The sequence below is a fragment of the Gallus gallus genome, chromosome 20, assembly GCF_016699485.2.
Source record: "Gallus gallus isolate bGalGal1 chromosome 20, bGalGal1.mat.broiler.GRCg7b, whole genome shotgun sequence".
In the NCBI taxonomy this organism is placed as follows: domain Eukaryota; kingdom Metazoa; phylum Chordata; class Aves; order Galliformes; family Phasianidae; genus Gallus; species Gallus gallus.
Genome location: NC_052551.1, coordinates 10,023,211 through 10,037,593, shown reverse-complemented (window position 1 = coordinate 10,037,593; position 14,383 = coordinate 10,023,211). Strand labels below are relative to the sequence as shown.

Here is a 14,383-nt window from a genome sequence, read left to right as displayed (position 1 = left end):
GCATCCGCCGGAAGTTACGCACCGCGACCGAGGCGGAGTGGCGCGTGACACAGGCGCGGGGATTCCGAACGGCGGTGCGGGAGGTGAGGGGTGGCAGCACCGTGTGGCAGCGCCACCGGGACGGGTGGGGGAGTTCCGGGGTTGCGGGACGGGTTGAGACGGCCTTGAACGGCCTTTCCACGTCGCCTCGGTCGGTTTCAAAGTTCCTGAGGGCTTCCGGCCTGTGCCGGCTGCTTACGGCGCGCTCCGTTGCAGGGATCGGTCGGCAGCGATGCCCAGGGTCACGCTGAGGGGCGTCACGGTGGATTTCCCTTTCCAGCCCTACGAGTGCCAGGAGACGTACATGACCAAAGTGCTCGAGTGTCTGCAGACGGTGAGACCGCCAAGCGCAAATGTGCATTGTAGTTCCTCTCCCTCTGGGCTTTAGGCTGAGCTCACTAAGTTGATTAGAGGGTCCTACAGGTCGTGCTTTTATAGAACTTTTATATGGATATGTGTTTTTCTGTTGTATGAGCAAGCATAGGCCTGAGCAGCTGTTCTAGCTGAACCTCCAAATGACTCATTTTCCCCTTATTCCCTTTATTTCTCTTCAATAAAGAAAGTAAATGGCATTCTAGAGAGCCCTACAGGTACGGGGAAGACCCTATGCCTGCTCTGTTCCACTCTGGCCTGGAGGGAACACTTCAAAGATACCATCTCAGCCCGCAAAATTGCACAGCGTATGAATGGAGTCGAACTCTTCCCTGACAGACCCATGTCCTCCTGGGGCAATGCTGCCACGGATGGTGACATCCCAAGTGAGTTCTTTGATTTGTACACTCCGTGGGAGTGATGCGGGGATGTTAACGAACACTTGCTTTTATTTATGTATTTTTAATTTTCTTAGAGTATTAAAAGTGCATTTAGCTCGTTTTATGTGTGCGAGTAGTTGTGTGACAGAATCTCTTGCTGTCTCTACAAGGCAAATCGTTGCCATAGCACCAGCTGGGAAAGGAAACTAATAATATCCCATGTTCTTCTTGTTGTGCTAATGGTGTTTTTCTGCTTTTTTTTTTCCTCTCTATTTGACAGCGTTTTACACAGACATTCCTAAAATAATTTATGCATCCAGGACTCACTCTCAGCTTACACAGGTCATTAACGAATTAAAGAACACAGTCTACAGGTAAATGTGATTTAGGATGGTGCTCCTATTTAAAGAAAAGGTGGAGGAAAATACTGTTTTAGTTGCTGTCTGAGTTTGTCTGTATAAATTTATGAAGATATAAAAAACTGATACTCACTGTAATGTAGTTCTCTTAACGTGCACGTGCACAACCTGGAGTTCTTTGTTGTTATCTTTTTCTCCTTCAGTTGTAGAATTTCCTGAACTCAGTCTGGTTTAGGTTCTTTATTTCACACATTTGCTTCTAAAATTCCTTGCATTAGTTCTTGTCATAATCTTATTCATGTAAGAATGACAGCTGCCTCTTGAGTAGCTTGCAATAGGTGGCAGCCCCAGCTTATCTGGATGATCTGTCATAACAAAACCCAAATTTTCTACTGCATGATGTAAGCTGCTACTCATTACCTCCCACTGTTCCGTGGAGAAATGTAGTACTGTGAAGTGTATCTGTGGCCGTTGTAAACAGGCTAACTCCTTGGTTATGATTCTGACCCGTGTTTTATGCTCATATATTTCTCATGAACTTCTCACATTTGAGGTATTAAACCCCACATAGGTGTGTCCAACTGTGTTCTACTTCCTTGCTTTATTTTTAACACCAGGTTTGTGTATTGTGTTTGGACAGGCCAAAGATATGTGTTTTGGGTTCCAGAGAGCAGCTTTGCATCAATCCGGAGGTGAAACGACAGGAGAGCAACCACATGCAGGTGAGAACAGAGCCTTGAAAACATGAAACAGGAACATGCCAGGCTGTTTTTCATTTTGACATAAAGCATGTAATTCTTAAGCCTGACGTTGTTTTATCACTGGAGGCTGCAGTGGAATATACTCATTTCTTCATGCATTTTGTGGAACTTGCCACATCTATTTTAGTGCAAGATTTAGTTTGGCATTTTCCATTTGAAGGAGGATGTGATTGTGTAGCACATGAGAGGTGATTAATAGTTGGCAGTTTATTCAGGTCTGCACTTCAGTGTTTTTTAATGGCAACCAACCATTTAAAAATAATGCTTTGGTGATTGCTTTACCTGTTATTTTTATGTCAAAGACCACTCTTCTGAAAAGCATAGCAAAATATAAGCATGTTTTCTCCAAACCTGTGAGTGTTCTTTGCCACTCACACACACAGTGTAACTTCAGGTGAACAGAAGGATGCCTGATTTTAAAACTGAAGAAATGTGGCTCGTGTTTATTCATCAGGTGGTGTTATAGATAATGGATAACACTTCATCTCTTAGCTCACTTCACAGTGCTTGACGAGCTGTGCTAAAAAGTATTATATTTTGCAGATCTATATGTGCCGAAAGAAAGTGATGGCTCGTGCTTGTCATTTTTATAACAATGTGGAAGGTGAGTTTGGCTGTGGAAATAAAGCCCCATTTGTTGGAGAGGGAGTTGTCTGCTAGGCAGGTGGAGAAGCCTGAAAGAATAGGCAGAGTCTGTGTGCATTTGTATGTGGTATGCACATATATGCGTGTGTTGTGCTCTGCAGTCATGTCTTTTGAGAACAAAATGTTAAGAGGTGGATGAGTGTGATGACCAGGGTAACAAGAAGTCCTTGTGGGGTACCTTCACTTAAGCCTCTGGTTATAATGTTATAACTGTTCACAGAAAAGTCTACAGAGAAAGGACTGATGGACTCAATCATGGATATTGAAGACTTGGTTAAAAATGGAAGCAAGCACAGGTAGATGTTCTCTGATCTTACTCTGCCTCACCTGTGGAAACTGTTCATCAGCTTGTAGTTCTTAATACGTTGATATGACCTGGACATACACTAAAGTAGCAGAGCAGTGCTGAGAGCCAAGTGAAGTAGCCAGATACGTTGCAGAGACAGCTTCTAACATAATAGTGTGTGTATTTGAGCCTTAACTTCTCTTACTGTTGTTTTCATCACACAGCAGTCTTATTTCAATTCTTTCTTGTGTAAAGACTCAGATCAGATCACCAGTATTTTAATTCTTGCTTGAGTAGAGGCTTCCAATGTCATCTGATGTGACAAGCATTTCAGTTTTGTTTCAGATTTAAGAGGGTGATATGACTGATTTATTGAGATAAAATAGCCTCGCCCAGCATTTACTTCTTGCCTACAGGTTTAAAAGTATAATGCAGCAATGAATAACACTCTTTTCTCATTTAATTTCTTTTTTCCTTTGTTCAGCTGAGCTGTGTGCATTGATGGACATTAGTTCCTACACTTTATTACATGTGTTGTATGGATAGGGCCATTTGCCTGAAAATCAAACATGGCAGTTTCAATTCATTAGGAAATAGATTAGAAACCACTGAGAGCATGAAACATAGTACCTGAATGATGAATGCACTCTTAATATTTCTGCATCTATAACCTCTGCTACTTTTCTCTCAACAGAGCTTGTCCTTATTATCTCTCTCGAAGCCTGAAGCAGCAGGCAGATATTATTTTCATGCCTTACAACTATTTATTGGACGCAAAGGTAGCACACATCGTTGTTTTTAAATACAGTTTTCTTATTTTCATTTCAGGTTGACTTTTAGTGGATAAGCTGTTGAGAACAGATGTGTAGCAAGAAAGTGTATTGTGTGCTGTGCTTCAGAAACAATCAAAACTCGTTCAGAATCAGGGGATGCCCTTTTGTGGTTTTCTCTATTTACTTCTACTTTCCCACAGTTAGCAAATCTTTTCTCTTTTGTTGATTTCTTTGAGGTCTTGCTCAAATTAGCTTTGCAGAATATGATGTCTTTGTTGTTTGATTATATTTATCTCCTGAAATCAAAGCTTCAGTAGCATAATTCGCAGTGGCTTTGCATGTGTTTTGAGAAACTTTTGTTTCTGCAGTGACCAACATGGCTTCTAGAATACGTGAACCTTCCCAGCAGAGGTTGGGCTGCTTTTGCACATAGCTGCTGGCTTTATAAAAAGCTGCTGCAATAAATTGTCAGTGTTTCACAGATTAAAAAAAAAAAACTGAGGAAACAGATCTGCTAACATCTTCTTGCAATCTGTTGTTATTCATGAATTGTAGTAGAAGCTGGGTTATGTTTTATTACTGCAAGAGGCAAAAAGACCGAATGCTTAAGAAATCTAACAAAAAACCTCTTACCACCTTAAGCAAGGAACCATTGTGAAGTTAGATGATTTGGTGTTGCTGAGGATGTCTTCACAGCATCAGCACAGATGTCACAAGAATAAATTTGCTTAGAAATAAAACAAAACCAAAAAACAAACAACGCAAAAATAACCCACAAGCTAAATCTCCCCAGTTTACACCTCACTCCTCCCAAATCCCTATTGGCAAAAATGATGAGTGAAATTAATTCTGATAAACTTGTAAATCCTAGTATGGTAGAAATGTTTTCTTCTTTAATACAGTATCAGTTGAAATCTCCATAAGTGTTCTCTCTCTCTTTCTCATCTCTAGAGCCGACGAGCTCACAACATAGAGCTGAAGGGGACCGTGGTAATACTTGATGAAGCTCATAATGTGGTATGTTGTTTCTGTTCTGTTGCCATTTCTCAAACATCATCCAAAATGAAAAACAGACCAGTACTGTATAACAAGTAATCTATAAAGTCTGCGCTCAATTATGTCCTTTGTTAATGTCAGTTATCATGGTCATATGATCACTGATGTAATGTCTGTTAACCTAAAGAGATTTTGATGACTCTGATTTGCTGCCAGATGGAAATGATACTATTTTTGATAATGCAAAAAAAAGAGCACTCTTTAGTAAACATTTTCTGGGTTCCAGAAAAAAAGATGCCTAGTGTAAGTCAAAGTCTTAAGGTATTTGAAAATGTCCTCAAGTGTGAGCTTGAGGAACAGAAGGGAAGTCTGCTCATCTAGACATTATCATCTGTGAAACCACCTGACCAAATAACACATTGTGCAGTCCAAGTAATGCTTCCATTCCTTGGTATTTTAGGAAAGATTGTGTGAAGAGTCGTCGTCTTTTGACCTGACAGCCTATGATTTGGCTTCAGCAATTGATGTTATAAATGTAGTGCTGGAAGAACAAGCCAAAGTAGTTCAACAGAATGAAGTAAATGCTGAATTCAATATGGAGAGCATCAGTTCAGGTATGTTGGCAACCACAAACTGCTGTTTTACTGGGAAATATAACTAGAAAATAAATCTTTCTAGTAGTTTCTGGAAAACTGACTCTCATTTGTAGGTAAGTGATTGGTTATTAATAATGTCAGACAAACAGAAAAACTTTGGCCAAAGCAATGTGATGTAAAATGCCATCTGTATGGTAACTGTTGAGTCATGGCCTGAACCACTGATTGAGCACCTGGGGAAAGGACGTGGTCAGCCCTGGGAGCACAGGTGAAGGCAATTCATCTGCGAGTCAGGAAGAGTGGAGCCTGGCTGCACTTTTCTTAGCACTCATTTAAGGGCTGACCGCCACTGGGGGTTTCTGGTTGGAGATCCCTCCATTGTGGAGTTTTCCCTGCAAGCTTAGATCTTCAGAGGTGGGTGAGCACTTTTTCTTTGTAACACCTTTCCTTTGCACTAGTCCCTTTGTGGTTACACTCCCTCTGTCACCGTTCCATTGTGTCGATCTTTCTGATTGTTACAGTCATGAAAGGAGACAGTGAATGGAATACAGAAGGTGTTTTTCTTATGTACACAGTGCTAGCTTCCACACTGATAATTTCTGAAAAGGCTTGAAGAAATTAGGAATGAAATGAAACAGACGTGAAACATCCTCCTTAAAATCTTTCTTTTCTTCAACAGGGCTGAACATGGAACTTGAAGATATAGCAAAGATAAAGAGTAAGGTTCTTTTTATTTTTATTTTGTTGTTAAAAATTGTTATTGTAACTATTTCTAAAGGTTAATTGGTCAGCAACTGAGTAATTCATGGAAGTCTCTGTTTTTCAGAGAATTTTGTGGAATGTTTAGTTGCAGTTACTTTCCTGGAAGGTGAGACTTGGCAGATAAATGCATCCCTTGTCTCTTTGCCATAAGTTCCTTGGCTTTGTAATGTTGTCAGTGTGCTGGAAATGTTTTGGTTGCATCCTTCTGCTGTAAGAAGGTGATGCTATGTAGTGATTGTATCAGGGGCTTGAGATGTCTATTTGCAAAGCATTTTTAAGAACTTTATCTATAAAGAAGAGTTTAATACTTAGTTAGCAACTGTATTTTGTGAGTACCAGTCTTAATCTAAGAGGTCATAGGTTGAAGTCATAGAATTTGTTAAAGTTTAATACAAATACTTAGAGACGATGTGTAGGAAATTGGCTTTAATCATTTCAGCTTGTCTACAGGATCAAGAAAACTGCTAAATTGCTGTTCTTGATAGCAGCTTTTGTAATAAATTACATTTGAAAAAGGGATTCAGATGAGCTCCTGAAATGAGTTTCTACAAACCATAACTATTTTTCCTTCTGGCTCCCTTAAAGAAATTCTTCTTCAGCTAGAAAGTGCAATTGATGCAGTGGAGCTGCCACCAAATGACAGTGGAGTCACCAAAGATGGAAGGTAAATTTCTTCTCATTAATGTGTTCGCATGTTAGAAGAATAATAGATTCTAAACCCAGGTTAAATTGAGTCTAGTGTGAGCTTTTTGCTTATGAATGTACTGTGTGCTCACGTAACAAACCTGCAGTGGAACAAAAAATATGTCACTGTAATCACTGTATCAGTAGCTATTAGGGTTGGTAGTAATATTCTAGTTCCTGGGAATAGTGCTTATTCAATGTTGCAGCTTTTCTTAAATCACCTTGTGTAGCAATCATTATTTTTGATGGGAAATATTTATTTACATTCCCATCACTTTTTCTTTCTTACTGAGTTGGAAGTATGTTTTGCAACTAGACAGTGAAATTGTTGCTGTAAAAAGAATAGTAGCAATTGTATCCATGTGATTATTTACAGTGTTTACCCACTTGTGTTTTTTTTATTTCTGAATTGCAGCTACATCTTTGAACTGTTTGCACAGGCCCAAATAACGTTCCAAACCAAAACCTCACTCCTGGAGTCACTAGATCAGATTTTACAGTTTCTTTCAGGCCGTAAGTCTGTAAATTTATCAATTATTTCACTTGGACTTTTTTCCCTAATGTAAGTAATTGGAAGCTCACATTGTTTTGGGGGAGTGGAGAAAGGCATCTTTGAATTTAACACTTAAAATTAAAAATCTGACCCTGAGGAACAGTATCATTTTGTTGCTGGGTCCTCTGTTGGGAAACATTGTCCATTCCTGAGCCACAATTTATTTTAAGAACCAATGTTGTGTCAAAATCTGAGCATTTACTGTTGCGTGTGTGCACATGTGCACACCTAGAGGATTTTTGCACAAAACACTATTCTTTTACAAAGCCAGAAGGAATGTTTGAGGAGAGCTTGCTCAAGTTTTACTGATGGTGCTTTTTGTGTGTTGAACTATTCCTGGGTCATGGATTTATGAGATAGTAATGCTGGGAGTTGCTTGATCTTTTCTGGGTTTAACTATGTTCTGTTCTGGTGTCCATTAGCATCTTGTTCTCAATTAGCTCTTTTGCAAGGAAGCAGGTCCAACTTCAACATGTACTGAGAAAATGATTTGTCATGTCTGCTGAACAGCTCATTCTCATTAGCTGACTCTTCGATGAAAGCAATAAAGAGAGCAAGCTCTCTCCGTGGAGTGTGGAATATAGACAGACATTTCTGCAAATGCATTCTTTGTGGGCAAATCTATCCTTTCCTTTTTTCCCCCAGCATCCTTCTCGGGCTTAATAAATGCACATCTTTGCCATTTCCATGGTCAAATTCTCATTGTCAGTGTATTTCATATGTTATCCTATTTGTTCATGTGAAATGCACGTATATTCGTACTGTAAAAGTAATTGTTTTGTTCTTTGTAGGCACTGGGATATTTATCAATACCTCTGGACTGCATAAACTCTCAGATATTATCCAGGTAAATAATTAATGCAGCAGCTATAGTTGCCTGAAATATACACTTTTTAAACCATTTTTTTCTTTTAATTGTGTATATACTTGTGCATTGATGGAAATATGCAGGTTTAGAGAAGAAAGCTGATGCCTAATGAGATAACCTACTTTGATTTTTACCCTGGTTGTTATTTTGTAGGTTTGATGTCCTGTTGTGGTGAGCTAGATTGAATTTTGTCTGGGTTTAGCCTCCACCAGGTGGAGCTGGGTTATTGGGCTGTGCACATTCAAGCATGTGTGTGTGGGAATGTGAGACCTTCTCAAAAGAAGAGACAGGCTAAGGTTTTAAAAAAAAAAAAAAGCAAATAAAAGATCACTTTAACTGCATTTTTTTTGATAGAAAGATTAAGTCAGGAGGTCTGTAAAATAAAAATCCTTTTTGTGTCACAGGAACTGAATGTAATACTAAAAGTGTGTGGGCATACATGCATTGCTGACAGTATTCTCACTGCTGTGCATTTACAAAACATTGATTATGAGAACCTGGGTCCCATAGAGTAAGAGGGTACTGTGGGCCTGTAGTTTAATTTCTGACTGCTCTCTGAAGCTGACCCAAGTTCTGGTGTACTTGGACGATACTCAAATATAGAGTAATACTGTTTGGAGAGTGTAATATTCAAACAAATAGTATCTTAGGTATACCATTACACGTTTGGAAGTCTGCTGCCATTTGGAGCACAGTTGTATTCTCAGAATTTTGGTGATTTTAAGGCCTGTATCTGTCTGAGTCACTAGGGATCACTAGGTTGAATTAGATCTTTTTCTAACAGTGAGCTAAGACAAACAATTGTGTCTCATCTGGATCATAAAGATCATTCTTTATCAGTCTTTAATAGGTAGATTAAGTAATAATAATGCTTTACTGTATGTTGCTGGTTTTGTTTTTGGTTGTTGCTGTTGGTTGGTTTACTTTATGAAAAGTTGCATCAGTGGCTGAATGATAAGAAAACCCATAAGTATGGAGATGGGCAGTGGGTGGCAGTGTTCAGTCTCTAGCTTACAGCCAATGTCTTCCATGGTAAAATACAGCAATTCCTTCTTACAGAGCTTTGCCTTCAACAGTTAACCTATTGACAGCTTTTTTTCCCTTGAATTACTAATCACTTTTTTCACTTTTAGAAGAATGCTTACTAAAATCCTGTTTGCATACCCTGTCACTGACTCCTTTTCAGAAATGTATGTTTCCAGGAATTGTGCTTCTGTTTTCTTCTTACTGCTGGAGAACATCTTTCTTGTTAACTAGCTGATATTCCTGTGAGCTCGGAGAACTCATTTTAAATGTCTGAAGAAATTTTGTTTAGAAAAATTAGCAGAACTTATAAATATTTGAGATCCACAGCTGGTTTCATGAAAAGCTCTATGTTTGCGACTGCATTCCTTTTACTCATAAGGCATCAAGTACAGGAAAGGGAAGGAAGCACAATTCTGTTCTACGTTTGTGTGGGGTTTTTAGAACCTTTTCATGTAAAATGTGGATGAACAAATGCAATTACAACTTGATCTTTTTCTGGGCAGTGTATTATTAGGGTAAGATACCACAGCTGGAATTTTCAGCTAAGGGAATTCCAGAAGTTCTTGCACACACAGTTGTGGCTGTCTGTGATCTCATCACTGCGACGTGCTTGTGTTCTTGAGCAACCAGAAGTCCTGTACAGTGTGTATAGTAATACTATCATTGGTATAATTTGAGTATATTTAGATTCTGACTTGTTGTTTGGTGAAATTGACCTGAGGGTGTTGATTGACGCTAGACTGAACATGAGCCAGCAGTGTGCCCAGGTGGCCAAGAAGGCCAATGGCATCCTGGCTTGTATCAGAAATAGTGTGGCCAGCAGGAACAGGGAAGTAATTATCCCCCTGTACTCAGCACTGGTGAGGCCGCACCTTGAGTGCTGTGTCCAGTTTTGGGCCCCTCACTGTAAGAAAGACATCGAGGCCCTGGAGCGTGTCCAGAGGAGGGCAACAAAGCTGGTGAGGGGTCTGGAGCACAGGCCTTATGGGGAGTGGCTGAAGGAGCTGGGATTGTTCAGTCTAGAGAAGAGGAGGCTCAGGGGAGACCTTATTGATCTCTATAACTACCTGAAGGGAGGTTGTAGTGAGCTGGGGGTCAGCCTCTTCTCTTGTGTGACTAGTGATAGGACTAGAGGGAATGGCCTCAAGCTGCTCCAGGGAAGGTTCAGGCTGGACGTTAGGAAATACTACTTGTCTGAAAGGGTGGTCAGGCACTGGAATGGGCTGCCCAGAGAGGTGGTGGTGTTCACCGACCCTGGTGGTGTTCAAAGAGCGTTTGGATGTTGTGTTGAGGGACATGGTTTAGCAAGAACCATTGATGAAGGGCGGATGGTTGGACTGGATGATCCTGTGGGTCTTTTCCAACCTATGATTCTATGAAATGAGGAAGTCCAGTGGTTAGCAAGAACTGCCTGTAAAAATGTTTGTTCAAAATTACCTTATTAAATAAAAGGAGCAAGGAGATATATTTAAGGTTATCTCTACAGTGATTTTTCTGGAAACACTTCTCAGTGCGAAGGTATGTTAATTTTGTTGATAACTGTTGTTTAATCTTTCATTGTCATTATGTTGTTTCTTCTAGACTGTATTCAACATTGATCCTCCAGAAGGCACAACAAGTTTTGTACCACCTCAGTCGATATCCAGATATTATAAGGTATGAAATGCTTTCTGTTCTGCATCTTTCCTAGGTAGCATGTAATGTTTGTGCTTATGTATTCAAGACTGAGAAGGATGTGGATAGCATAGTAAATTGTGGTGTTACTTACAAGGGGGTCATGTAAGTTCTTCCAGAAAAAGAAGTAGTTACATCAGGTCCCACGGAAAAAGGGGACCTATCCAGTAATTTATTGAGAAACTTTTTCCTTGTGACACTTCAGACTTTAAAAGAGTGCAAAAAATATGTATTATTGAAAATGTTGCACTTCTACAGGAAGTATTGTGTTCTCCTGGCAAACTCATCTCTTGTATTACTCAGATTTTGTAATACCATTTGTGCAGGAGTTCTTCATGAGGCTTATGTGAAATTTCGGGGCCACCCATGAAATGCTGCTCCCATAAACTGACTGAAAATGGATGGTTAAATTATTATATGCTTCTTTGCTCCTTGTTGGATGCATCATGAAAAGCTGGAAACAAGAAATAAAAAGTAGATAGGAAGTTATACAACCTTAGTATCACTATAAAATGGCATTAATTGTGCTCCTTATCATGAGCTAGCTTTTGGGAAGGATGAAGGGCAAATTCATTTCTGCAGCAGTCTCTAGGAGTGTTGCTCTTATTTTCCTTCAGGTACACATTCATCTGGATAACAGTAATCAGAAGAAGAAGAAGGAAAGGACAGATCTCTGGGATTCATCAGCTGCAAAAAAACAAGGTACAGAGCTCACACTCAGGTTCATGCAAAAGCTGGACCTGAAAACAATTCAACTCCTCTCTTATTAAAGAGACGTGGATGTCCTTTATCTAAGCCTTCTCAATAGAATGCTTTCCAAGGATCTTTGTAAATACCTTGCCTCGTAAATGTCTACTTAATTATTCATTGAAATGCTCTCAGGAATATAAGTATTTATTTTACAGAAGTCCTTTTGTTAAGGACAAAAGCAATGTTTTTCAAAGAATGCTTTCCCTCAATTTTAATGTTTTTTCACATAATGTCCACATAAGTGTTTCCACAAAGTACGTATTCCCTTTGCTGTTCTGAGCAGCAGAACGTGCTGTTTGTTATTCTGCATCTATTGTTTTCCTGGGACATTGCTCAATCAGTGTATCAAGTTACAGGAATAATTTTAAGTGGATTTTGCTAAGTGTGCAGGGAAAGGCTAGCAGAAACACTAGATTTATTGCATAATTTGGAGGATTTGTACATAAAAATAATAGAAAGCAGTCACAACATTCTTCTGTGATGTAGCAAACACATATGGCTATAGCTGCTTCTAAAATAAAAACTATTTGCAAGTACTTATGCAACAGCCTAGCAATATGTTGGGACTTGTACTATATGTAAACCTGACAGAGGCCAGAGGTGACTGATCAGATCTGTAGTTTCTCTGTAGTTGTGTAGCATATTTCATGGAAATACTGCAAACCTCTTAAGAATAGCTATATATATTTGTAGAAATAGTTTACTTGAGCATAATTGTCTACTGACTGTGATTGGTGAGGATAAGTGATATAGCTGATGAGATTGCTTCCAACCTAATCCATTCCATGATTCTATGGTAATAGAATCTACTTAAAGGTATGAGTGAGCATTGACTTCTTAAATTGTTTTGAATAATCATAATCAATTGGGAAGGACCAAGGACCAAACACGTACACCTGGAATTTTAGCTTCATATGCCAAGATTTTTTAGTTTTAGAAGTTCATATGCTACTATGTGCTAGTCATATCCCATATTTCCACTATGCAGTGTGCCTTCTTACTGTTTTCACTTTATTTGGTACAGGAAAGACCTTAAGCTATTGGTGTTTCAGCCCTGGATATAGCATGCATGAGCTTGTTCGACAGGGAGTCAGGACAATTATCCTTACTAGTGGGACTCTCTCCCCTCTCTCATCGTTTACAATGGAAATGCAGATGTAAGTGCCTGGGTATGTGAGCAGTGACATTACTGAAAGTTCAATGATTTTTTTTTAATTATTTTTTCCCAGATCTAATTGAGTGTTCTGGACTGGCAGCTAGTAGAGAGTCATAGAGGGATTATGACTTGTCTCACTTTTGTGTTTCTTCAGCCCTTTTCCTGTTCTCTTGGAGAATCCTCATGTTATTGATAAACGCCAGCTCTGGGTTGGAATCATTCCCAAAGGACCTGATGGAACTGTACTCAATTCTGCTTATGAGAGAAGGTAATGAACTTCTGTATGGAATTCTGCTTTGAAACCTTGAGTTCTTCATTACCCTCTTAGGAAAAACATATCCAAGTCTTTGTTTTTCTTTTATCTGGTCTTTCATTTTTTTTGTCTGTCTTTCTGTTCCTTCTGCTTTTTCTGTAAAATAGATGAAAGCAGTGCCAGCAAGGAATGCTAAAACACATAAGTTCATTGTATGCGGACTTCTATTCCGTAATAGGTTAATCTCATTGAGATCTCAGCATATCATTTCAAGAGGTATTTTCATGCTTTGTTGCACGTAGCAAATGTTTCTGTGCTTACCAATTCCCTGAAGTTACAAAAGAGTGCCAAGGCCTTTGTGCCACTATTGCGTTCTAGGTTCCAATCCTTCTGTGGTAGTTGGAAATGAGGATAGTTCCTTGTGTGGGATATGAATGTTCTTCCATTTAATTTTCTTCCTCATTATTTATCTTGGCTCATTCTTTCAGAAACTGAGACTCTTTCAGTTTCAGCATTATACCTGTACCTCTAGCTGAGAATTACAGAATTTTGCCTGCTTGCTGGCCCAGCTTGCTCTTGTTCAGCAATACAGAATGACCCAAAAATAGATCTCACAGAGTTTTTACTTCATGAATGAGAAACGTGCCAGATGTTCCACAGAACTGGAAAGGGACTCAACAATTCTAAACGATTTTGACAGAAGATAAAGAAGCCTGGAAAACCCGCAGATGGTGATTCTTGCTTCTGGAAGCTTGGTTTCAGTGTATTTTGTTGAAGATAACGTCTTTCAAGGAGGAAAAGTTGGGGATTTCCCTGCCTCTGGCCTAAAACACCATTTTGAAGAAAGGGAATGCACAGTGTTAGCTATGTTTTGGCAACAGCTGTTTGGTGATACTGATATTTATAGCTCTTATAAATGTGGATCTTTTTTTTCCCTTGCGTATTTAAGTTTCCTGGGAAAATTAAGCATGAGAAACTACGTGGAACTGAAAAGAAAGAGGCATAAGGGCATGAGAGAACAGGTGACATGTCAGTCAGGGCTGGAAGAAACAGATAAATGCAGCTCATTGTAGAACAGTGCTTTTTTCAATCAAATTAAGTGATTCACTGTGCAGTAAACAATAACCGTAGTAACCAAGTTTACCCCTTTTGCCCCGCAGCCTCACCACACCTGGTTTATCTGTAATTATTTTAAATTGTTGTAACGTTAGTCAGGCTTCACAGACTAATCTACAAACTTTTATTGCAGAACTTGTGTTTTTAATATGTTGGTATTAATCATAAACGCACGTGACTGCCAGTGATAAGATTTAATAGTATCACTTTGTCACAGTATTGCTTGGTGTGGGTGTTTGGGAGCATACTAATGTGCTATTTTAGATCAATATCAGAGGAAGTCAAGATGCACAAAAAATGTACAGAAGAAAATAGAGTGAATGTTACCTGATTT

At 39.3% G+C, this 14,383-nt stretch overlaps 1 protein-coding gene across 8 annotated transcripts in view; it reads left to right on the top strand.

Moving 5' to 3' along the window:
- The first annotated feature begins 29 nt into the window (after nt 1–29).
- Nucleotides 30–14,383, top strand: part of RTEL1 (regulator of telomere elongation helicase 1) — a 36,856-nt gene continuing 22,502 nt past the window's right edge. For all 8 annotated transcript variants that reach the window (XM_040650967.2, XM_015296601.4, XM_040650966.2 and 5 more), the window contains exons 1-18: nt 30–83; nt 256–373; nt 599–797; nt 1,072–1,165; nt 1,791–1,872; nt 2,455–2,515; nt 2,777–2,852; nt 3,537–3,621; nt 4,567–4,632; nt 5,072–5,225; nt 5,887–5,925; nt 6,555–6,633; nt 7,069–7,166; nt 7,998–8,053; nt 10,682–10,756; nt 11,392–11,476; nt 12,549–12,681; nt 12,835–12,948. In XM_040650967.2, coding sequence (XP_040506901.1) covers nt 272–373; nt 599–797; nt 1,072–1,165; nt 1,791–1,872; nt 2,455–2,515; nt 2,777–2,852; nt 3,537–3,621; nt 4,567–4,632; nt 5,072–5,225; nt 5,887–5,925; nt 6,555–6,633; nt 7,069–7,166; nt 7,998–8,053; nt 10,682–10,756; nt 11,392–11,476; nt 12,549–12,681; nt 12,835–12,948 — 1,598 coding nt within the window. In that variant the 5' untranslated portion in view covers nt 30–83; nt 256–271. The remainder of the gene's footprint in view (nt 84–255; nt 374–598; nt 798–1,071; nt 1,166–1,790; nt 1,873–2,454; nt 2,516–2,776; nt 2,853–3,536; nt 3,622–4,566; nt 4,633–5,071; nt 5,226–5,886; nt 5,926–6,554; nt 6,634–7,068; nt 7,167–7,997; nt 8,054–10,681; nt 10,757–11,391; nt 11,477–12,548; nt 12,682–12,834; nt 12,949–14,383) is intronic.